The 26,509-nt window shown below is 38.8% G+C and overlaps 1 protein-coding gene across 1 annotated transcript; it reads right to left on the bottom strand.

Moving 5' to 3' along the window:
- Window positions 1-9,391: 9,391 nt before the first annotated feature.
- Window positions 9,392-26,077, bottom strand: LOC124284356. The gene is made up of 11 exons (XM_046720443.1): window positions 25,953-26,077; window positions 25,591-25,717; window positions 24,448-24,451; window positions 23,537-23,746; window positions 22,612-22,692; window positions 20,744-20,879; window positions 14,243-14,302; window positions 13,361-13,420; window positions 13,030-13,086; window positions 12,516-12,620; window positions 9,392-9,837 (listed from the first exon to the last, which is right to left on the bottom strand). Exons 5-11 carry the CDS (start codon window positions 22,618-22,620, stop codon window positions 9,392-9,394), a joined length of 873 nt encoding a protein of 290 aa, XP_046576399.1. The 5' UTR covers window positions 22,621-22,692; window positions 23,537-23,746; window positions 24,448-24,451; window positions 25,591-25,717; window positions 25,953-26,077.
- Window positions 26,078-26,509: the final 432 nt, after the last annotated feature.

The raw sequence follows: 26,509 nt of genomic DNA, 5'->3' as shown, positions 1-26,509 counted from the left end.
TTGGAGAAAGTTAGGCGAGACACTGTGGATTTAATGAAAGCATACTTCTCCCACTTCTCTCTCTAATATTTCTATTGTCTGTATGCGCGTTGAGGAAAACAGGATTATCAGAAACGCTTGAAGTTTGCAACATCCGGAAACGGCATCTCCGAGTAACCTTTGGCAAAGCTCTCACAGTGTCATTGCCGTGGATGTGTTTTCATACTTTCGTATGTTCAAATCATATAACCATAACATCTCATACGGCAAGTCATTTTAGCTGATACCTTCTGATATTTATTAAATTACTGATATGTTCAAATCATGTCATGAATAGCTTCAGCCGGCTATCTATATCTGTACTAGTATGAATTGATGTTTATACTGTGGAAACTGTACGGAGAACATCCTGTATTCTGAACCACCTAAAAAAACCTACCTCTTTCAAGCATTTCATGTCATATAATTGGGTGTAATATCTTCTGATATCTATTAAGTTAATTATATGTGTAAATCATATCACAAATAGCTTCAGCCTGCCATCTGTATCGGTACTAGTATTCTTTAATGTTTATACTCTGGAACATGTACAGTCAATAACACTGAAGGCCCCTGAACGGCAATTAAGGGCAACAATGGAGTATGTTAATTGAATCACAACACCTAGCTGATTGCAATTAGACAAGAGACAATTAAGCAAGCTGGATACAGGTGTACGTAACAGGTGTATTAAGTCACTAGCCCGCACAGAGCCAGATTGAACACTGGGCTTCACTTTAAGCAACGTGTTAGATTCAAATACATGTACTAAGCTTTGAGCCTCAATAAAGAGGTATTTAGTTAGAAATAATAATAATAGTTTATTACAGTGTCATATGTTAAATGTAGTAATACATTTTGGCATACATTTATATGAAACACCGGGCCAGTTCTGGCCTAAATGACCCAGATAAATACACTTATAAAACAGTTTTTCACGGATATCTTCATAATGGGCACATAATATCACAAAATGTACCTCATCTTCAACAGAATTTGTAGCACACATTGTGCATAATCTCTCATGGATTGGGGTGACAGGCTTGGTATACCGTCCCTTTTCCTAGGTTTAGAGGTAGGCTTCCACAGCGCAGCGATGCCATCAAGCTTCTCTGTTGTCTTGTGATAGATAATCTTGTGTAGTGACAAGTGTTAATGTCTTGTTTATACAGTCTGTAAGTTCTTAATTTGTTGCCATTTGGCTGGTTTTGATCATTGAATAAATCCTGATACCACTTAGCTCTGTCTCTTGAATCAAGTACTTCTAGGGCTTTATATAACAGTTCTGTTCTGGTTAACTTTGCACAGTAATCATATATATCGCTAAACCCATGAAGTTCAAGCTTTTTCATAAACTCTAGTGTTCTGTAGTTCCATGATGATTTTTTTCGAACAGACCAATTATGTAAATTTCTACAAAGCGAGTTTGGTTCCGCAGTACATAGTTTGGGAAAATAGCGGATCACTTCAATCTTTATCTTTGAATCTGAACACCTCCAACCTAAATCACCTCTCACCGCTACTGAGGAAGAATTTTTCCTCACACCAAGGAACAGTCTTGCAGCTTTATTCTGAAATTTCCCAAGTTCTTTGTGTTGATTTATCCCCAAACACTGTCACTGTAATTTATGACTGGTTGCACATAGTTGTCATACAACTTGATGAAAACATCATGGCTAAACATCCAAGGAAATTGAATTTTGACATTATTACACCCAGGGCCCTGTTGGTAGATTTGCACACTTCCCTCAAAGATTTTTTAGTCACAATGCTCATCGAGCCGCATACCTAGATACTTATGTAACAGGATATGATGTCAATTGAGACATATCAGATTTTATTGTTCAGGTGAAGGTGTTTTATGTAATTATAAAATTATGCAAATAAAAAGTATAAACTGTTAAACTCCAAAAATATGTTTAAAGCTTTTATTGGTGAAGGGTTATTTAATAAACATTGTGGTTGTTTAAGATCAGATTTACAAAACTGATAAAAGGTTTGGTGAGGGTTTGTTCATAAAATTCTATGTGGTTGAGGTGCATCTGAATTATGCCCCTTTGTGGAATATTTACATCACTAAGGAAGTGAGGTGGTTCATTCTGGCCTCAATTTCATATTGTGTGTAATGTGACCAGAGATTAAGCCTCTGATTGGGTACAAGTTTTAGGCATATTAAATACACTGAGTGTCCAAGCACATGGCACTTAGTATCCAGCATTACACAACACAGCAGCAGCTGTTACTTGCCACAGAAGGTTAGTTGAATACTTGTTTTGTTTAAACATTAACTTTAGAGGTTGTCAGTTATATTATGCTTGAGTAAAACTTTTTAAAATATTACAAATAAATAATTAGCAAATTATTTCTAGCATAACATGTAATTGTAGTGTGCACTTTTGTATGCCTTGGCAATTTTTGTGAACTTAGCAAATGTTGTTTGCAGGTGCCAAACGGGTAGAATAGTAAACTCCATTCCATTCCATAGATGGGTAAGGTGTATTTTCCTTAGTACATTGTGTGAATGTTTTGAATGTTTGGAACGTGGTGAGCGTGTGTATTTGTGTAACATGACGATTTTAATTTAATTAATGCAACCAATGAAATGTTACCCTATTTGTGATATACAATATTCTTATAGAATGATTGTTTGCTGTCCATTGAATTATTGTTAAATGTTTCAGGGTGATGTTTTGTGGATTTAACTACCTCACGGAGAATAAAATGTCCTTCCCTATACCAGCGACTTTATTGTTTTGAAGACCTGGTCACACTTATATTCAGAACAGTAATCTATATCCATGTCACCACAGGTGAATCTATTAGTTGATCGAGGAATAGACATTGGTCTGCAATGCATTATCTTGGTTTTGTCCTTGTTTATGGATAATTCCCACTTAGATGACCAATTGTAGAGACAGTGTAGAAATTGTTGTAACTTAGTAGCATCTGGAGCTATCAACACAATGTCATATGCATAGAGTAATATGGATACGTTAATGTGGTCTACATCCACTCCACATTGGCTGTTACCTATTTCGGGACCTAAGTCATCAATATACACAGAGAAGAGTGTAGGAGAAAGACCACATCCTTGTTTTACTCCAATGGTCACACATTAAACCATTCAGTTTTTTCAGTGTTAATTTTTACACAACAATGCACATCTTGATAGAGTGACTGTATTGCACACAGAAAATATCCATTTATCTTAAAGCGGCGTGTCATCTTTCACCACAACAAATGTCTCTGAACAGAGTCAAAAGCTTTTAATACCAATTAATCTATTGCTTTAAACACATTTCAAGATACATCTATGAGGTTTAAGTTGCGTTTGAGAGCCCGGGCCAAGACGGACCGAAAGCTTGTGATACTGTGTCTTTGTTGAAAATGTATAGAAAATAGGGCTTCACTTTGAGCAAGGTGTTTGCTTCAAATACTAGGCTTTGAGACTCTGTGAAGTGATATGTAGGTAGATATAATATTAATCTATGGATTTAAACACATTTCAAGATACATGTGTGAGATTTAAGGTGTTTTTGACAGCACGGGTCAAGCCGGGCTGAACAGAGACTAAACACTTTTGATTGAGGCTATGTTGAGAATGGAGAGAGAAAAGGGCTAACTTTAACGAACTAGTTATCTTTACATGTTTCATTTGATAACATTACAAAGTGATATTTAGGTAGATACAATACCAATCTATGGATTTAAACACATTTCAAGATACACCTGTGAGGTATAAGGTGCGTTTGAGAGCCCGGGCCAAGACGGACCGAAAGCCTATGATACTGTGTCTTTGTTGAGAATGTATAGAAAATAGGGCTTCACTTTGAGCAAGGTGTTTGCTTCAAATACTACGCTTTGAGACTCTATAAAGACGTACTTAGGTAGACATATCTCTATTCTAGAGATATAGACAGAAATCAGGATGCATGTGTGAGATTTAAGGTGTTTTTGACAGCACGGGCCAAGCCGGGCTGAACAGAGACTAAACACTTTTGATTGAGGCTATGTTGAGAATGGAGAGAGAAAAGGGCTTTAACGAACCAGTTATCTTTACATGTTTCATTTGATAACATTACAAAGTGATATTTAGGTAGATACAATACCAATCTATGGATTTAAACACATTTCAAGATACATCTGTGAGGTCTAGGTTTTTTTGACAGCCCGGACGAAGTCGGGCTGAACAGAGACTAAACACTTTTGATTGAGTTTATGTTGTAAAATGAGAGACAAGGGCTTCACTTGAACGGAGCAGTTTTCTTTACATGTTGCATTTTATAACATTACAAAGCGATATTTAGGTAAATATAACACCAGTCTATGGAATTAAACACAAGATACCTGTGTTACGTTTAAGTTGCTTTTGACGGCTCGAGCCAAGCCGGGCGGAAAATTGTGGCCGAGTTAATGTTGAGAGTGTGGGGAAGAGATCGTATCATTTCAATGTGGGCATGCTTTAAATGCGATGAATAGTGAATTTATGGGGTGGTATGTGATTTGATATAGATGTAAAAACATTTTCGGGCTAACGGAAATGTGTATCGGGATTGGCTGAAGTATTTATACATCTTAAATCCCGTTTCGTTTAACGATTCCACTTTTAGACGTAACCTCGGTCAGCCAGTTCACAGGCTTCTCGTCTTCCTGGATTTTAGCCGATTTACTCGTAATAAAGTTATTATGGTACGCGTTTGTTGCTTCCGATTGATCATTATTATCATGAGTGTATGTTGCATTAATTAGTTGTAGACATGGTTTTCGTTAATGGGTTTATTAGCCAATAATAGATTTGGCCTGCCTTTATCGGCCCGGCCCGGACTTTAGGCCATCCTGTTGAATGCTGACGTGAAACAGTTGATGATTAAAGTGTACGATTTTTTCCGTGCTGAAGTCGAAAGGGGCAAACCATTTTATGCCATTAATAAATTCCGTAAGCGGGCAGCAAAAGCTTTAGGAGTATCAGCAAGGGTACTGACTCATGTTCTGGAACACAAACATTGTGAGGGTGATGCGAAGCAGGTAGGGGTCGTGTCAAAATCACACAAATTAAAACATTTGGAAAACTTTCAAAAGAACCTTGTAAGACAGTGTATCAACAAGCTCTATTCTGAAAACAAATACATGTCGCTGAAAATTTTAAAAACGCATTTGAATCAAGAACACAACCTCAGAGTATCAAAGTACACACTCTAGCGACTCTTACACTCTTTCGGGTATCGTTATAAGAAAATTTCGGGGGAGAATAGGTCAGTACTTTGTGAACGCCCTGATATCGTTCGTTTGAGAAATAATTCTCTCAGGGTTATAAAGGAGAAGCGCGAGGAAGGGTTCGAGCCAGTGTACTTGGACAAGACCTGGGTCATCGCCTCGCACACTGCCAGCAGTCAGTGGGTACCCGATTGGTGTGATAAGGGGTCACGTAGAAAGTTGCCTCTAGGAAAGGAGAGAGACTAATCATTCTCCATGCTGGTTGCTCCAGCAAAGGCTTTCTCCCAGGCTGCGACTTGGTATTCAGGGCAAAGTCCACAGATAACAGAGACTACCATTCCGGGATGAATGGTGCGGTTTTTCCTCGATTGGGTTAAAACAAGTTGGTACCATCTCTACCAGAGAAGTCTTTTATCGTAATGGACAATGCCCCATACCACAGCGTGCAGGACCCGGACAGTAAAGCCCCGACAGGGAACAGTCGAAAAGGTGATATGATATCATGGCTCGACAAATTTCAGATCGCACGGCCTTCAAAGGCAACGAAGCCTCAGCTATAGGAGATCATAAAAACCCACAAAGGTGAACCTTTCTACAAAGTTGACAGTTACATAAAAAGTAAGGGTCACGATATTCTGCGACTTCCACCCTATCACGGTGACCTTAACCCCATTGAAATGATATAGGATAATATTATTTCTATCGTTTGAAGTATGAATTAGAGGGAAATTATTTTCTCCTAGCGGTATGAAGCGTTCACATGGGTTATCTGCCCGGTAGTTGGCGGTTATGGGAGTATATAAGGGTGTAGATATTTGAATTTGGCATTCTCGATTAGTGCACTCCCGGCCTTTCAGCATTTAACATGTTTGTATCCTAATATTGTATTTCTATATGTTTCAGATGCTCATGATCATCGTTCGTGTGATGTGGCATGAGTGCTTTTAACCATGGTGGTTTATGGCTGTCGAGCCGTTATAATACGGTAATATGGTATTGTGTGCCATATGTCGGCTGTCGAGCCGTTATAATACTGTAATACTGGAATGTATACCATATGTCGGCTATCGAGCCGTTATAATACTGTAATACTGGAATGTATACCATATGTCGGCTGTCGAGCTGTTATAATACGGTGATTTTGGAATGTCGAGCGGTTATACTACGGTAATATGGGAATAATGTATTGGCTGTTATGATATTGTCCATTGAATACCTCCTGTGTTTTGATGACAGAAATTGTCAGCATACTGTATATTATGAATCTCAGGTGTATGCTTGAATGTTGTGTAAACAATGCTTATATTTATGTCATTTATGCTGCTGTTGTCAGTTGTGCATATGCTCACATCAACCTACATAAACGTATCGCTGGATTGCAGCTATGTCCATGTTTAATGATAACGATACTGTAAACCCTCCAGTTTTGTGCTGCTGCTGCATTCGTTGGGGAACACGGTTCCAGAGTTTTTCCTCTACGGGAGTTGTTATCTCTGGTTTACGTGTCGGGCTTCAGCATGCATTTCGTTATTCACGCATGATATTGTTGAATGTAGGTTTTGTGATGAAACAATGTAAATAAATTGGCCGCGGAACGCACGTCGGTTCCTGTTGTTCAGTATGTGCTTGTTGTGTTTTATGTAGACGGGAATGGGGGCGACTAGGAGAATTGTCAAAGGAGACGTTGCCAGATCAAACACAACTTTTAGATTACTTGACGCAGAGGTTTTGGTTAAGGAATCCCTTACCAAAATCACGACTGAACTTGGCAAAACTGTGTCAACAAGGTAGCTAACGTCATTGAACAAGGTTACTGGTCTCGGGATGGCTTACAACAGGCAACTGTGGCACCACTTGTCATCCCTTTAAGTCGTGACTATGACACTACAACGGATGAGGAACCGACAGGTCTCCCGGAATAGATTTTGAGATGTCCCCCGCCATGACTGGCTGTTCCGTTTCTGCGGTTTCACCCCGCCGCGACAGGTAACAACTTTTGCGTTTTCAATGATGATAGTTTCTTAAATAACCTTTTTTGGTGGAGTCCGGAAAATTTTCAAATATCAGAAAGCTGTTTGGTATTAGTAAATGATAAACATGTGTACTATTTATATTTATGTGGCAATTTTGTACAATGATAAAATTTGCAATTCATCGATCCGTTTCTGACTCAAACGGACTGTAAACCACATCGACAGGCATCCTCTATTTCACACCACGTGAATAGGTTCGTCAAGCGTCAAATCGCTCAGGTACGAAGGGACTTGGCTATGATACATTTTGTCCGTCTGTTTGAGTTTTGAGTGAGTGGGTTTTTGAGTGAATGTATCAACATGGTCTCTTGTGGTGTACCTTGGAACCTTTGGGCTGTGGATCCTGGCACATCTAAGAAATGCAACTCTATTCAGAACATGGTGGTTTCATAAAACACAAGTCCATCAAGTCCCATGTTAATGACAACGGGGGATTTCACGCCAGGGGACTGGCAAATTACATATGACAAAATATTCATTTGCGCGAAATATATTTATTCACAGAGAGATTATTTATAAGCTGGGGCGTGGTACACATAATGAAAAACTATGATTTTCTTCTGCCCCTGTGATATATTCTGGACCTGGATCCAAGCAGGGATATATCTGAATGAAACTGAGGGGAAAACATTCTCTTCCCACAGAGGTTACTCCTGTCATATCTTCCTACGTAACCTCTGTTCTAATACGGCCATATTTCCGAGTTCTCGTAAAATCCCCTAGCGGCAAAAGATCGCAACACGAATTATCTCCCTTCTTTCTATCCAATCAGAACACCTGTTACATCGACTTAGATTCAACTTGACTAACACAAGCAAATGTGGGGCCACAAATATCCCCCATCTGCCAGGGACTTGTGTTGATGTTACACACAAGACGTTTAATGGCAAGCTTGTCCGTTGTCAACGAGGGCGACGGAGACGCCACTGTTCCGCCATAACATGACTGAGTTCTGTCTGGAAGAAACGTTTGCGCATCGCGCAGGGGAAGAAGTTTAGTTTTCTCGAAGCATACGGAAATTACCGAGGCCTTGCGAATGATCACTTTTGAAACAACGTCGCTGATTGCACAACTAAATCTGATTGTCTCCAATCACGAGCCTTGAACGCTCACACCATGAAAGGGCCGTATTAGAACAGAGGTTACGTAGGAAGATATGACAGAAGTAACCTCTGTGGGAAGAGAATGAGGGGAAAGAGCGTGTTATATTCTCATAATATTTAGGGGCGATGGGGCAGTCTTATGAACAAAGCGTTCCCTCATCACGCCGAAGAACAGGTTCGATTCCCCACATTGGTGCACCAATTGGATGGATTGGGTTTGGATTGGTGCAAGCAAACTTATGCTTGTCGGAGCAGGCTTTGTGCTTTGGATGATTGCATGCCTACGACGTATCCGACAGCGTGGGTTGTTGATCATACTGGCGACCAGTACTGGTTTCTCTGATTGAAACGGAATACATTCACTACCGCCCCTTCCAACCGTCAAAGGGTTTAACATATTCACGGCGTATCAAACAACCTCTCACAATGTGTCCGGCTACTTCAATGATGTACAAATACAAATTTTACAAACAATATATCCTGACATCTGAACTATAGAGACATTTGAGGGCACATTCGATTGAAAGAAACCGCGACATTAGTTTTTAAAAGCTTTACTAGTTATGGCAAATAATCTGACTTCAAGTTCTTCAGTACCCAAGCTCTCAGGATAGCTTTCTGGGGGGTGCAGGTATTCTGGAGAGAACTGACTTGATTGTAGTACCATGCCAGAGTTAGACGAGGAACCAGGTCCATGATGTATCGGAAACTTCGTCTCATCTTCTAGGACGAGTGTGACAGCTTCATCACCGTCAATAGACAAAGCTTGCGTTTCAGTTAACGTGTATGTGTAAGGCACTATAGACGAGGCCCTTAGTGAAGGAACAGCGTTCTCAGGTTCAACCTCTACTTGATTCAACACCAACCACTGGACACTCTCCGGCACCCGTGCTGAAAACCAGTCAGGACATGTTTGCTGGTAGGCCTTAGCTTCATCGACGGCTTTCACCAAGGCCTTTCCCTCTGCGGATCTTAAGATGTCACTCTTACCGAGACCGATGTTGTTGCAACCATGGATGTGATTCACAAGGTCAGGAAAATTCTCGGTAACTTGTATTGAAGACCTGGGTTAAAGGGAATGACGTCATTGGAGTCGGTGTAGTTAAAATACGTCATGATTGCGGTGTACAGGAAATCCTGCTTTCCTTCCTTCGAGCGCAGGTGTGACGTTGAAAATGAGAAAGGGCCATTTTCTCCTGCCCGAAAAAAGGTGTCCTTGTTTTGGGCAGTGTAGGTCCAGTAGGCTGCTTTGGAGTTCACAAGAACAACAAAATCGGACTTGTCCATCTGCGTGACGATCCATTCGTACAAGCCAGTTTTACTAATGTCTGAGATGAACCACTTGGGGTATATCACATCACAGTAGCAATGCTTGTTGAGAAGCGTGGCAAGTGCTTGAACAGCTTTAGTATGTGCTCTGTGGTCGTCATAAGCGAGGAGGTAGACCCTTCTCATTGGAAACCTCTCGTCTGAAAGTAGATTGATACGCAGTTTTAGATGTATGCTTAGCAAAATGGAAATATACGTTTTAATATTACATTTTAGAGTTTATTTTAGAGTTTTTATTAATACACAGTCTACGGAGGAAACAAAATGCAATAAAAGACGTTTTGGCTTTGTTCAACAAATACCTAGTCCAGACAAAATGTTCAATGTATGTCGTTTCATTTAAACTTGTTTCGCGGTTAAACTGGAATTTTAATGTTGAGTCTTTTATATGTACCCAGCAATGAATTAGTACCTGGTGGGATAAATCATATGAACCTTCTAACGCCTCACAGGCAGCTTGGGTTAGCACTATCATAGTTCTAAAATACGTCATATTTTCCTCAATCTTATATAAATAATTGTGACTTTATAAAATAGGACTAAACAGCACATTTTGTATATTTTATTCAATAACGAGAATTCTAAACGCTGTCTCAGTTAGTGTTGATCTTCATTTTCCAAGTTGTAAGATAATTAGCATTATGTGTTAAGCTTTAAGACTACATGCATGGTCCGGCCCAAGTCTATAATCTGTCAGTATCAATATACGCTCGTCTTCATTCCCAAGTTTTCTTGATAAGCCTTACGTACTAACTGTTAAGACGACATGTCCGGAGAGAGAAGTAAACATTACTCTATGATAACACGCTCTCCGAGAAAACTGTTAGATAATTTTGGTCATTTCTGCACTCTCAAGTCTTTCAAAGCTACGAGGTAATCTTAAGATTTAGATAGTCAGCAGTGTAGAATAGCAACATTTGTAAGTATTGTTTAATGAAGTGACCATTGAACGCGCGACCATATCACGAACTCTGAGAGCATCGGTGGTATATATAACGGCCTTTATTCGGGGTATTTCACTCATGAAATGCACCGAATAAAGACTGGCCACTAATCGATGTTTCTCTTGGTTATTTGAAGGTAAGCCATGTTCAATTCATTCATTGTATGTTCTTAAAGTATGTTCATATTTTCTCTGTTTTCTATTACGTTTCATACTGTTAGTTTATGCCAGTATCATCATTTAAACTATGCAGTATTGAATAAGTACAACAAGGAATATCTGTATCATAGTTGTGCCAGACCATGTAGAACCAATCTAACACAATCTTACATCAAAATAGTCTACAGTATAATGTAGTAACGTTAAGACATAATATAGGTTCAGTAAATCACAATTACATATGATCGGACTCGTGGAAGCAAAGCAATTCTTGCGCACATGTTGTATATTTTATTGCGTCTTTGCAGTGAAAGTGAATGTCAGTGAATGTATTTCTAAATGATTATTATATGTGTTAAACTCAAATGTTCCATGCTACCTATCATCAACCAGTGTTTAAACAATGTACATATTATGTGAGGTTACAATACGGTACACGCAAAACCACTGAGCGCACATAAACATTGTTGTTTCATTCTGTTGCTCACATATTGCTACGTTCTCAGTACTGTAAAGCTTTAAGTATGTATATGTATACTTATTCAATAACATGCCGTTCGGCATATTATCTTTAGTAATTCGCGACAGTCTAGATATTCAGATGTGGTCATATGATTCAACTAGCAGACTGAACATTTATATTATTTGTGTATTCTTATTATTCTGCTTAGGTTGTATTCTGTCGGGATGTAGTAAAGTAACGCCTATCATTTACGACTTTCATAGAAGATTATTTTAGCAATTGATAGCACATGTACTACGTGTCTTACTGAACAGTTACCTCATCATTCTCTACGCATATTTCTCAGCTGCGCTACATCATGTGTATTATGTTTCCAATATAATATGAAGTGTCCTCACTTCCGTGTAATCTTGGCAATTGTTATTGTAAGCTATATTGTCAGTAAGGTTTATGTAATTATTAATTCACATGATTTTCATATTAAGTATTAATTGTCCAAGTTTGAAATATTGCTAATGTTTAATTATATAACATGACTCATGAAATGCACCGAATAAAGACTGGCCACTAGTCGATGCTTCTCTTGGTTATTTGAAGGTGTTGCGGTCCCAAGCTAATTCCCCGACAACAAATTCTAGGTATTATAATTATCTTAGACCAAATATAAACCCTAAAAAGGTTACTTTATAAGGTCAAGGTTATTATAGCACCTTGAGCATGCACGAGTGCGTGGAAACATGCGCTTTATAAATAGCCATTATACAGAGATTATTACACGAGCACGTGTGTCATATGACTTATACGAAACGAGTGTGAAATTTTGTATTGCCCGAGCCAGAGCTCGGGAAATACACAATTTTGCACGCGTTTCGTATAAGTCGTATGACACACTTGCTCGAGTGTAATAATTTCTCTTTAATCCATTTTTTCCATGTAGTTTTGTGCAGTTAAACATGGTAAGCAAGTGTAACGGCCCACTTCATTGACGTCACGTTCAATTGTTTAATGACGTCACAGACGACGAAATACAGAAACAATGGTTGCTAGGCAAAAGTGATATGTGCTTATATGATATATATTACACTGGTTATGTTCCATCATACGGATAATAATATTCAATATTATTGTATGTACACTGGTTTTGTTGTGACTGTTTGCATTTCGACACATCCAAAAACATCCCTCACGTGGTAAAATATCTTCCGTATTTTCAGAATCGCTGAATGAAAGAACCAATTAGGTATATTACATACCTTTAATTTGCACCTTCTTTCGTGCAAGTATGAAGATCAAAATGGCGGCAAACAGAACCACCACACAAACACATATTCCTGTGGCGATTATCAGTGTCTTTATTTCTGAAACAAAGGCAACAGTTAACCCAGATCACTTTCTGAAACAAGATAAGATCATGACCTTTTCACATATTAAAATTCCTTCTCGGTTCCTTCATTCCTAACATTGATTTCGATGAAATATCGTGGCATTTTAACATTATAGATTTCTAGAAGTATATATAAACTAAAGCATATCCATAAAAAGTCGTGGGTCCTCCTCAGAATGTGTAGACCCTATATTTTAACATGGAAATAATTCTCTTAGTTAATAGGGGATGAAATCGTCGGCCATAAGGACCTGTAGAAAAAAAAGCTGTGGGTTCCGAGTGGTTTTCAGTCGGTTTAGGGCCTAAGGACCGACGATAATTTAGAACGCTGCCTGTCTGTCATATGAATGCGCCGGTGAAGCGATTCACCCGCTAATGCTCACCGTTGTTACTAAGGCTTGGCGAAATTGGTGCTGTCTGTGCTTCACGTGGTCTCTCACCTGTAATTAACGAAAGACGACGATGAAACACACAACGAAGTAAGCCATCATTTCTGCATGATAAAGATTGCACTATGTGTCCTCACTCTCTGGAATATAATTATAATCTAAAAATTATCCTAAACATGTGATATAATCATGTCCTAAATAAAAGACTTTACCCACAATACAAACATGTCATTATTTTTATGAAACTTAATTTCCAACAGAAAAAAACTTCCTATATCTGTTAATATGTGTTAATCAACATAGCCTACGAAGTGTAACTACTCACTTTGATCGTAAGGAGTTTGTAGAATATTGGGCTCTGTTGATGATGCATCCGCTCCATCACCTGTAAGTAGAACGTAACATTTTGTTTGTTTGGTTCACATCGCACTCGGCATAATCCCAGCTATATGACCGCGGTTTGTAAATAGTAATATACTACAAACAAAAAATATGGGAACACCCTAAAATTTGATAGTCATATATAAACTGAAACGTGGTGAGGTCATTTATACTCTAAGGTAAATGCAACTTTTGGTGTGCTTAATGGGCACTTTAAACGACATGGCTGACCATGCAGTGAAGTAACTGATTCAATATTCGTTGAGTTCGAGTGAAATGAAACATTGTGAAAAACAGCAAAAAACAAGGTTGCTAAAATACACAAGCACCATGTTTGATTCAAATGCCCGAACACAACAGCCTAGTGCATGTGGAAGACAGACTTCCCATTTACCTTAGAGTATAAATGACCTCACCACGTTTCAGTTTATGTATGACTATCAAATTTTAGGGTGTTCCCATATTTTTTGTTTGTAGTCCGCTTATATGGCGCTCATATCCAGGCACATTGCCTGCTCAAGGCGCTACGTACATTACTATCCCCGGTCATAGGACACTATCGTACTTTCTGACCATACAGCCATGCTGCCTGTTAGGCACAATGAACTAAACACTGACATTGCCAGCACATCCTCACGGGTACCCATTGTACAGCTGGGTGAAGTGAGACAACGTGGATCTAAGTATCTTGTCAAATGATACTGCGCAAATGTGCCCACCTCGGGTCCCGAACATAGGTGCTCCACCGGGGTTCGAACCCGGGCCTTCAGCGTGATAGACAGACGCCTTGCTACTGTACTGTGGCCTACGAAGTGTAAATACTCACTTTGGTCCTTAATAGTTTGTAGAATATTGGGCTCTGTTGATGATTCATCTGCTCCACCACCTGTAAGTAGAACGTAACATTTTGTTTGTTTGGTTCACATCGCACTCGGCATAATCCCAGCTATATGGAGGCGGTTTGTAAATAATCACAATCCAGTGGTTAACATCATGAGCAACGATGTTCCTAAGTGGGATACGATGACATGTATCAGTCAAGTCAGCGTGCCTGACCACCTGATCCAGTTTCGCCACTTACGACAAGCATAGGTTGCTGAAGATCAATGCTAACCCGGATGTCTACGAGGTATAACCTAACATTTACAATGTACCTCATCCTTGACTACCGCAGAGTACTACCGGTGAAGATCCGGGTTTAGAATATTGATCTTCAGTAACCCATGCTTGTCGTAAGAGGCGACTAAAGGGTGGTCAGACTCGCTGATTTGGTTGACACATGTCATCGGTTCCCAACTGCGCAGATCGATGCTCATGCTGTTGATCACGGGATTGTCTGGTCCAGACTCGATTATTTACAGACTGCCGACATATAGCTGGAATATAGCTCAGTGCGGCGTAAAACTAAACTCACTCACTTACACCGCAGAGTACAGTTTATCTCACCTATGAATTCAATCTGTACATGGCCAGATATCGCTATGTTCCAATATCTATCTAACAGTTATGAACCTACCATTTTATAGATGATCATATCAGTTACGAATTCATATTTTTAAATTAAGAAACTGTATCCTGAATCATTGAAAAACTTACGCTACTCTCCAAAATCTTGATATAATTACTTGGATCTACATTACTTTACCTTTGTCACGTGGGTCTCCATGGGTGAAGAGATCTAAACATCATGTGGGATTAACATTTTAAAACGTTGAGGATCGTAATCAGGGCCCCAATATCCTGATGAGTTTTAGGCGATCACGTCTCCATGACGATGTCACTACTGTCCTGGGGCAAAGGGTTGCCTAGTGGTTAAAGCGTCCGCTCGTCACGCCGAGGACCCGGGTTCGAATCCCCACATGGGAACAATGTGTGAAGCCCTTTCTGGTGTCCCTAGCCGTGATATTGCTGGAATACTGCTAAAAGCGGAGTAAAACCATACTCACTCATTCACTACTGTCCTTTAGATTACTTCTTGTGCTTTTTCGTTAACAATACCGATATTTTGTATTAAAACAATACCCTCAATAAAAGTATATGGCATGCATTTCTTACAATAGTAATGCGGAAATATTATGTATTTTTAAAACACAATAACATACGACTGATTTTAAATAATCTCATTTTTCCCCGGAATAATTTTGTTATTAGAATTCGACACAGGTAATTATAAACCACAGATTCGAACAAGCGATCATCGGATGCTCGAACCATAAAGGAACAGAGCTTGCATAGTGATTACCACCCTCGGACGAACGACCTAGCCATGCTAACACGAGTCCATACCAAACCCATATATGGATACCCCGCCATGATGCTGTAATAGGCGAGTGCCGTAAGTTCGACCTTTGGGTCGAGGTGAAAATCTTTTGATTTTTGATGTTGAGAAAACAGTGTTGTTTTAAGGGAATAAGACACTGGTTTTCTGTAAAATGTCAAATGTGTCCACTCAGGCAACGAAATAGGATATTTGTACCAGCGGATAGATATGTGAACCAGCGGGTTTAGTGAGTGGGTTTAGTTCACTCAATTCATTAGTAGTGAGTTATTCAATTTCTTACATAAACTTGCATGCTATAAGAATGGTGGAACTGACAGTTTTCATCAACATTTCCACAACTTCAGTTATATATGGGATATTGCAAATGCACAATAGGTATCTTCCTACTTCTCGTGGTGGAAGATACATGATTTATAAATATTTATGATTTATATATTAATTATGATTTGTATTATTTAATTTTTTTCCAAGATTCAAGATTCTTTATTCAGTATCAAAGGCATCCAGCCCAGAGTACACATATATAGTAAGTATAGTCAAGTTATTATAATATACTATCGAAAAAAAGAAACGCATATGCCAGAAATCTGTTGCGAAAATGTTGTATTTTCTAACATGTATAACTCGTCTACAAATAGACTTTAGTACATGAAGTTTTGCATCAGTTTAGAAGAAGGAAATGTCTATGCAACCAAGTTATAATTTCAGATAACGAAGACGTTGAGCGCGATGGTGACGACGTAGCACGGCCCGACGTCGGATCAGCTAGCTCTCAATCCAATCTCTCAACCAGTTCCGTACAGTTTGACCGGATATCCTCCAAAGTCTAGGCACCCTGGCTGCTGTGTCTCTCACTCATGGCAGTACGATCACGCCAATGTAGTACCCGGATGTACCGATCTTGGGCTGCAGTGGTGATTCGAGGTCTGCCTGTACGGGGAGGGTCATTTGTTATACCTGTTTGGTTGAAACGAGCTGCAAGCCGTGATATCGTGCTCAGACTAACATTAAGACGCCTGGCAACAAAACGTTGATAATCTCCAGCGTACATGCACTTTCAATGGCGATGTTCCGTGTTGCACCGTCAAGACGTGGTGTAGTGATTTGATCTTGGAACTCCTTCAAAACGAGTGCCGATTTCCGAAAGTAATCTGGATTTCTATAGCCAGACAGTGCATGCTCTTTGCTGCACAATTTCAACTGGAAGGTTATTTTTGTTGCGTTGTGGCAATGCGTTTTTAATCCTTGTAGGAAATTTCATCAATATCAACATTTTCAGATAAAGTCGATCTTTTTTTACTTGTGCAATTATGTAAAATCATGCTATCAACACTTTTGTTGCATATTTTGACGATTGTTTGAACACAATAGGCAATTAATAGATTTTAAAAAATACAAAACACATATGCGTTTCTTTTTTGGGATAGCATATAATAGAATAGAATACAGTGCTAAAGATTCTACAGTGCTAGGACATTGTATGGTCCGTCGTAACTTTCTTGAATTTGTATACATTGCATAAATAAATTGCTTGTACAAACACTTGGTAACATTTGTTTCTCAACTTTCTCATAGAAATGAAATGACATGATAAAGCACACTTGTCATAAACTGCAGATACATTCAAATTCGCGTCACAATGCATATCATTAACAGTTACAATGGTTAAGTTTCCCCATCACCAAAATAAATGAAGCAGTCAAACAAATTGCCAGTTGTCTCCCTTAGCTGTTAACATTCCGCTGTCTGATTTGTGTGCACTTTAGAATATACAGTTCTAATGATTCTAACATAGTATTATCTGTCATAACTTTCTTAAATTTGTCAACATTACATAAATTGCTTGTACAAATGCTTTGTAAAAGCTTGTTTCTCAACTTATTGTACAAATGACATGAAGTGATAATGTGCACTTCGTCTTCAACTGCAGACACATTCAAATTACCAAGGCAATATTTACATATTCTGTCATACCCAGCAACACCTTACCACCGACCAGTTTCAACAGCTAACTTATGATTCCCTCATCGGAATCTGCAAAGAACAATTCTTACATTTTTGCTTTCAGGTTCTAACAGAGATTTGATTATGAAATAGTTATTAAGCTTACTGGTTTCACCTATGGTATATGTCCATGTTTGTTTCCAGCAATCTTGCAAACGTTCTCTACAACTGACTGACTGAGTTTGGTTTTACGCCGCTTTTAGCAATATTCCAGCAATAGCACGGCGGGGGACACCAGAAATGGGCTTAACACATTGTGCCCATGTGGGGAATCGAACCCGGGTCTTCGGCGTGACGAGCCAACGCTTTAACCACTAGGCTACCCCACCTCCCCGTTCTCTACAAAATGTGAGACAACACCAACACCTTGTTCCAGCCAAACTATACCAAATCCGTGGATATTCAACAAATGTTTGATTCTTGTTGCCCATGTGGATCTACCAACTCCACCAAGCTGATACAACATCAGGATATCTAGTTGTGGGCATGTATAAAGATTTTAACCAGTATTTTATTGTTACATGTAGTGGATATCTTCCGAACTTTCCATATAAAACTGCTGCTGGAGTGTTTGAATTGACATGAAGAACTTTTCTGAGAAATTTACGGTGAACATTTTCTAGAGCCTGAAAACTTTCAAACCCCCAAACTCCTGATGCATAACATAAGATGGGAGAAACCATCCTGTCAGATAGAAACATAGACTCTTTGATGTAAAGCTTAGACTTTCTTAAAAATCCCAATAAAATGTACACGGCTTTTTCTCTTTGTTGTCCTAGGGTATTTCTGGCCAAACTCCGTGAGAGTTTAGGAGGAAGAACACACCAAGATACTTATAGGCTGACACTGCCTCAAGAGGAATACCCTTATAATGCCACTTTTCCTTTTTTGTTATTACACCACCTCTTCGAAATGCCATGACTTTAGTTTTATCTAAATTAATCTTCATCCCATATTGACTGCAAAATCTTGCTTAACAATCCATGTGATGCTGTAATCTTCCCACATAATCTCCAACATTGGCAATATCATCAGCAAACATTAACAAGGTAATATTTTCAGCATACTCATTCACAAAAATACCCTTGCAATTGTTTATCTTGTGATTATCTACCAACTCATTCAAAACCAAAGTGAGCAATAGTGGACTTATCATACACCCTTGCCCGGTTCCAATTGTACACTCAAAGTACTCAGATAAATAATTCCTATTTACAAGTACACAAGACTTTAGCTGACTATACAGAGATGAAATAACATTGAAAAACTTCCCATTCACACCTCTCTGCAATGATACATATTGCCACAAGTGATGCTGAACACTGTCAGGTGCCTTTGAGAAATCTATAAATAAGCAATAAAACATCCTTTAGACTTAGATAGATATTCTTGAACGAGAGATTGCAATACAAAATATTGTCCAAGGTACTGCAGCCTTTCCTATAGCCAGCTTGTTCCTCATACAATTTGTCCTCAGCTTCACACCAGTTTGAAAGCCTATTGTTCAATATTTTGGTAAATACCTTTCCTAAAACTGATGACAAAGATATACCCCTATAATTGTTAGGTTCTGTTTTTTCACCTTTCTTATGGATGGGGAATATTATTGCCTCTGTCCATGCTGAGGGGTAGACTCCAACTGATAATATTTTGTTGAACAACATATGAATATATGGCAAAAGTAAATGAGACACACTTTTTAAATGCTCGTTCAACATTCCATCAGGCCCTGGGGGCTTTACCATTGGGAAGGCCATTAATCACAGAACTAATTTCTTCCATGGTAATAACCTACTCTAAACCAGCGTCAACATAGTCACTACAGTGTGTGTGATCGTCACAGCTGCTGAGATACTCATGTACGTGTGTACAAATATCAGAGTAAGTATCAAAGTTGATGTTGTTTAGCAGTGACGAAAAGTGCTCAAACCACTCCTCTGGTGAGATTGCTTCACGACCAGGCTTCCCTTTTCTATTAAATCGTTTAATATATTTCCACAAGTCTTGTGTTGTTACACTTCCATTACTAATGACTCTCATCACTTCTGGTTTGTCTGCCATGTCATACTTGGCTTTTTTGTGTTTACATAGATTCTTAAACATGTTTCTTGATGATGTATAGTTCTTCTTGTCACTGTCAGAGCCAGATGATCTAAACCTATCTAAACACCAATAATTCTCACGCTTGTGAGTCTCACATTCCTGGTCCCACCACTTGGGCTGACTTTGAAAGTGCCATACGCCCCTCATTTCAGACTGCATATCACTTGTAGCTGCACATTCACAAATAACTTTAGATAATTGCGCACAGCCTCATTGCTGTCATAATTATCCAGGCTGTCCACAAATAATCTTTGTAGCTCACTGATTTTACCTGCTAGGTTACTGATATATACTTGAACTAAGTTTGGTTTCCACTTGAGTCTATTCCATGGCCTCAACACCTGTCCTGACCTATTATGTAGTTTCACCTGAGAGTCTAAACTAAATGTGCATGTTAATGGTAGGTCAGATTCTGGCATGGCCAGTATGTTAAAGTCTGACACACTTTTGTACAAACTCGTGGAGACTAAGACATAGTCAATGACACTTGTTCCAGTGTGTGAAATAAAGTAAAATTTCCATATTTATCGTTTCCTGCTCGACCGTTAATTTAATTCATAAGGAAATGGTCATTTGTAGTGCAATTGTATGTAATGTTATTTAAAGTTGCTTATTATAGTGCTATAAACTTTTTATGTATATATTATGTTGTATGAATGTGTGTTATTTGGTATGTAGACAATAGAAATTACCGTCCAAATGAATGTTTAAATCAAAATGACATTTTACAGCGTGAATCTTGTCAACTTATTTTCCGGTGAACATTTTAGCATTAACCATACCGTTGTAAAAACAGTGACTGCCCATTGTCTAGAACCAGTCGACCTTATAGATACACCCCTGCAAACCGACCAGTTTGTTTTTACACCCATCCAAAGGTCGGTCTTACGGGACCTAAGCGCTGTAATATCTGTCACAGCGGCGTAAAATAACACTTACGTTCTCCTGCATTACCAATAGTAATGTTCTTTATCCGTGTTCGCAAGCACTCCTTGCGCTGGTGACTGCCAGATTCTTGGACAGAGAAGCACAAGGCATATTTGTCCTCGCGCCAGTAGGGATCTATTGCTTGGACCTAGAAAACAACACAAAATCTGTCAACACCACAACCATTACTCGAGTAGTGTTGTGCTATTTAACTCTTACTATACGGATTCGGTCGATGAGTTGAATAAATAATAAAATGATTTGTTCGTTAAAATGTAGGGGTTGTGGGGTAGTGCAGCGGTTAAAGCGTTCGCTCGTCACGCCGAAGACCCGGGTTCGATTCTCCACATGAGTACAATGTGTGAAGCCCATTTCTGGTGATATTGCTAAAGACGGCGTAAAACTAAACTCGATCACTCACTGAAATGTAATTTGCGCTCTGTTTTAGTTGGGTCCAGTCCAGCCTGATAACTGTACGAATCTACACCGAAACGTTATGACGCGATACAACAGAAACTGTTATCCATAAAGTTAATTTGTTACTTATCAAATCCATTATTGTTGTCAGTTCACTTTTCAAGGTTGGAGGAATTATATAAACCAAACAAATATGTCTCACCCATTAAATCTATTAATTGTGTAATTGAAGCGAAGATATCAACACTTTCCGTAAAATACTGTACAACACACACAATATGGAACAAACGGAGGGTGAAGATATCAAAACTCCCTGTAAAATACTGTACAACTCACTCAATATGGAACAAACGGAGGGTGAAGATATCAAAACTCCCTGTAAAATACTGTACAACTCACTCAATATGGAACAAACGGAGGGTGAAGATATCAACACTTTCCGTAAAATACTGTACAACACACTCAATATGGAACAATATTCCAGCAATATCACGGCGGGGGACACCAGAAATAGGCTTCACTCATTGTACCCATGTGGGGAATCGAACCCGGGTCTTTGGCGTGATGAGCGAACGCTTTAACCACTAGGCTACCCCACCGCCCCGCATCAGGAAATATACTCAGGATGAATGGGTACCACGTATGAAGCCCATTTCTGTTAGATGATATTTCTAAATCGTGATATTGCTGGAATATTGCTAAAACGGCGTAAAACTAAACTCACTCACTCACAGACCTTCAAATTGCATATTGTGTAAACATTTCCTGTTGATATGTTCATGGTTAGAAATTCTCGGAATCGGAATCACACAACAACACATTGTCAAGACGCTCGATAATGATCACTTCCTTTACACACTCCCAGATACTTCGGGGAGGCGTCCATCACAACAACTGTAGTCGTCGTGGACATATAACACTGACCACTTGGACAACACGTATAACAACACTTAAACAATTTGTTTCGGTCATCTCAATGTGCCCTACTTGTTCATTTAAAGTCTGCTGTCAAGCAGTTGAAGTGTGATGGTGTCATGACAGTATTCGGTCGAAAATCTATCACCCTATACCATATCACTCTATGTTGTATCACCTAGATTAGTTATTGTTCAAAAGCAGGACCATCTGCTTGAATTTTATGCGTATTTTATACCAAGGGTCACATCAATTTAGGGACGCGTTCAATTCATGATGTGAATGTAGATGTCTAGTTTGTAAGTTAGTTGGTTTTAAAATTACTTTGAGCAATAATTCAGTTTCTGTCATGTACAAAATCACCCCCTAGTACATGTGTACAATATTTATGACACCCCAACCCCAACCACCCCACACCCACACCCCTTCCCAGAACAAAATGGGTGATTCCTCCTTTAAATCATCACCCCCTAGCTATAAATTATGAATATTTTAAGTGAAAAAACAAGTGTCATAAGGTAACACGTTGATTTGAATCGGAACCTTACCTCCAACATATACCTGTTTTCGGGAATATTTTCAAAGATAACAGTCCCGGATGTAGCGTTTTTTTCAGCCAGGTGGGAAATCTGCAAAATAAAGGAAAATAAACATCCTACTGAGAAACAGTATCGAGACAATGATATTAGGCATGAAACCAGAAACCTGTTCCGGTCACATCGAGCAACAATTCCACCGGTTCAGTGCTATATAGTTACGAGTAAAGGGTTTATCTCATAGACACGGCCACATTATAATACACGTCATAAAACAATGATGTCTATAGTGAATACAATGACGTCATAAATCATTGGTATTCTGCGTGACGTGGCAACCGGTGAAAGTTTAGTCTGTAAAACATCAATAAAAGTGGATATCACACTAGTTTGCCTTCCATCCATCAATTACTTGATACCTACTGGTAGAAATAACGATTTCGGGTGGTCAGGCTTGCTGACTTGGTTGACACATGTTATCGTATCCCAATTGCGTTGAACGATGCTCATGATGTTGCTCACTGGATTCTGTGGTCCAGACTCGATTATTTACAGACCGCCGCTATATAGTTGGAATATTGCTGAGTGCGGCGTAAAACTAACCTCACTCACTCACTGGTTGACACATGTTATCGTTTCCCAATTGCGTAGAACGTGATGATGCTCACTGGATTGTGTTGTCCAGACTCGAATATTGAGAGACCGCCGCCATATAAGTGGAATATTGGTAAGTGCGACGTCAAACAGCAAACAAACAAACAAAAACGGTAGAAGTAGAATACTCGTCGGTGCTAAAACTTGTTTCCCCACTCACCCATCCACACTTATTAACCATTCTCATTCATTCACCAAATCAGTCATCAGACACTCACGACCCCACCCCCATCAAACTGCCTACCCACTCCCACACTCGCCCCTTCAAAGCCACAGTGCTTACCTTATTGCATGATGTCGGTTTTTAGTGTGTAACGTACAATCTTTGAATGGATTGTCCTGCGCCGACATTTTATACATTGATACCAGGTACTCTTCAAACTTGTATTCTGTCGGAGCGAGAGAAAAGGTCACCTCTACATTACAGAGGAGTTTGGAGTTTCTTGAAAAACGATACGTTATCAATGGGCTCCAATCGGCGGCCGTATCATATCTGTTAACAAATTAAAAAGACATAATAGAAGCGACAAAATCCTTTCCACATTCATAAGAAATCTCTGCCAAAAGCAGAGTCGATTGTAAAATTGCGACTATATCATGAGCAGATATTTACAATGAAATATAAAACCACCAAAAGCCCCGAGTTTCGATATATGTTAGCAGATTAAGCAAATGCAAGAGCAAATATACACCGTCAGAATCAGAGCCATGTGACGATTACGGTTAAGCTTCAGGCACTCTCAGTGCGTATACATCCATGACTTGCCGATACATGCTTGAGAAGGACAAAACATTTTAAATTATCATGCAATATGTATCACATTTCGTACCTCAGGTCTTTCAATGGCATTTATAGAAGGGATGCACATAAGGAAGGGAGTTTTATGGATGTTAATGTCTTTATTATGAGGAATACACGCTTCGGAGTATATATTTACTAATTCATCAGGTGAATGAACGCTATGAGACTGAGAGCACATGTTATGCACATTTCGTACCTAAAAAATAATGCATTTATACGTTCAGAAATGACAGAATGAGGACCAACGTAACATGGTGTGAAAGCTACAGCCATCTTTAAAATCGGATTTTTGAACCAGCATATGTTAAATAATTGTTCGCAAACCAATAAAATGGTGCAAGGTATGCAGTACAAAAAAGGTTTTACCAACAGTGCTTTGCCATCCTTCTCACCTTTCTGAAAAATAGAACCGTGAAACAGGAGTTGCTATTGTTTTTGCAAAAAGAGTTGTGCTGCCTTCATCAAATACCATTCAGCTGTAATGTATACTACTCACACTTTGCTAAGGATCACAGAAAATTACAACTTTACTTAATCGTAGATTTATAATTTGGAATTGTGTCCATATAAAATTGGATAAATAATAATATGGTAGCACCTCTATAGGCAAACAACCACTTTAAGCTAACCTTATGCTCTTGATACACGAGTAAGCATAAAAATGGTTTTCATGGCGCCAATCAACCATTTTACAAATCATGGAACGAGTCATTGACAAATAAACAATACATGTCAATAGCAGGTATGGGATCCACAAGATGCTATGACATACTGAAACCAAGGATTCATGCTTACAATAAGCTTAGGTATTTAAACCAAATTTGACCGACATAATAGTTTGCTGTTGAATCCATGATTTGATCCTTATCAAAATGGGATTAGTATGCATGAGAATAATGCAGTTCACATACTCCATGGTAAACTGATTCCATGCTATTTTTCACAATAGTCTACTAACCTCTGACATCCTCTGATGTTGATCGATTTCATAACAGTAACTATGTATCAACATTGGATTAGCAATAACTGAGTCAGAAAGTGACTCACGTCAAGAAATAATATTGTTCCTTTCTCAATGTAGATGAATTTCATGACAAATAGTTCCCATTTTATATGAAGATTATGATTTAACTAACAACATCACAGAAATATCTTTCTAAGTTCAATACCTACTACGGAACTATTGGTAGAAGTATTTGTAGAAGAATCGCTACAGTTTCGGTACATCTCCGCAATACACCAGCGATAGTACAGCTCTCATGACGCGATGCATTCGCCTTCCTTCCGCGGTATCACCTACACATTGTCTATACCGTGAAGACCCGAGTTAAAACTTGTCTTCAGCAACCCATGCTTATCGTAAAAAGAATTTCATTTGGTGACTTGGGTGGTGCATGTCATCGTATCCCATTTGTTTAAAGGGATGTTCATGACGTCAGTAGCAGAACTGTCTGGCCCAGCCACGATTACCTACCGACCCCATGAATATTGCAGTTGGTGGAGTTGTACAAAAAACAAGCGCACAAACAACGTACCTTTCACTTCCGGTAGGGCGAAATAGTTACTCTGGCAGTGGGTCTCGCGAGGCAGTGAGCATACTGTGGCCCGATACTGAATGTCTGGCCCTGTCCCCAATCCGGGAAATATTTCAGAGAACTCCAGCTGAAATGAAAGTTTTCAGCATGAAGATAAAACAATTTCGTTTACGAAATTAGAAAAATCGTTGGTTTTTATTTTGCATTCGGCTGAGACTTTTTTTTATAGAGTTATAGGCACTATATTACGCTGCACTTAAATAAATAATGCATTTCTCTCAATAATGCTAACTACCAACCCTCAGGGAAGCTACCATATAATTTATTCCAGAAAAAATACGTATTTAGATTAGATAACTTACATTGTTATCATTTCCCTGAAGTTTGTTTCCTGTGAGATCAAATATTCGACAGGAAGTCATGGGATATTCAGCTGGTCCATGCAGTTTCCTTATTTCCAACTGGAAGCCTTTCAGATGTACTGCATCTACTCCTGCAATGATTACCATAATCATTGATTTTATCAGTTTCACAATAATCACCATTATCACCAGTACCACTGTTAATGTTATTTGTTGATGGTAGCTTCGACTTGGTAAATACGGGCACTGATTTGACATGGTTTATTCATTTAAATAAAATCTTTATGCACAGTTTTCACAAAATAAATGTTGAAACAAAAAATGACATCAGTCTAAATAAAGAGGTCACAAACTATCGATTTAAAGCACGATATTATCTATGGCTCGACGGATAAAAAATATTCAATTTAACACACGTAAATTCCAGAAGCACACTGGTACCTGTGTGTATGTGAGCTATTAATCAGAAGAAGTAATACATTGTACAATGTTTGTGCTGTTATTAAATTGAAAATTTAAAAATCCTGTTATTACATTTGACAATGTCCACTTAAGCA

This window comes from Haliotis rubra, unplaced genomic scaffold (assembly GCF_003918875.1).
Source record: "Haliotis rubra isolate DU_JTF1 unplaced genomic scaffold, ASM391887v1 Scf334, whole genome shotgun sequence".
NCBI classification, from domain to species: domain Eukaryota; kingdom Metazoa; phylum Mollusca; class Gastropoda; order Lepetellida; family Haliotidae; genus Haliotis; species Haliotis rubra.
Note: the sequence above shows the minus strand (reverse complement) of the source record. Positions and strands in the feature narration are given on the sequence as shown.

Bases quoted from the DNA above. Each gene is read 5' to 3' on its own strand.
- LOC124284356 (XM_046720443.1), bottom strand. The intron at 13,421-14,242 runs GTGAGTATTTAC...TTCTACTTACAG, and splicing joins ACAAACTATTAAGGACCAAA to GTGATGGAGCGGATGCATCA. The intron at 12,621-13,029 runs GTGAGCATTAGC...CCTTTGTTTCAG, and splicing joins GCCAAGCCTTAGTAACAACG to AAATAAAGACACTGATAATC.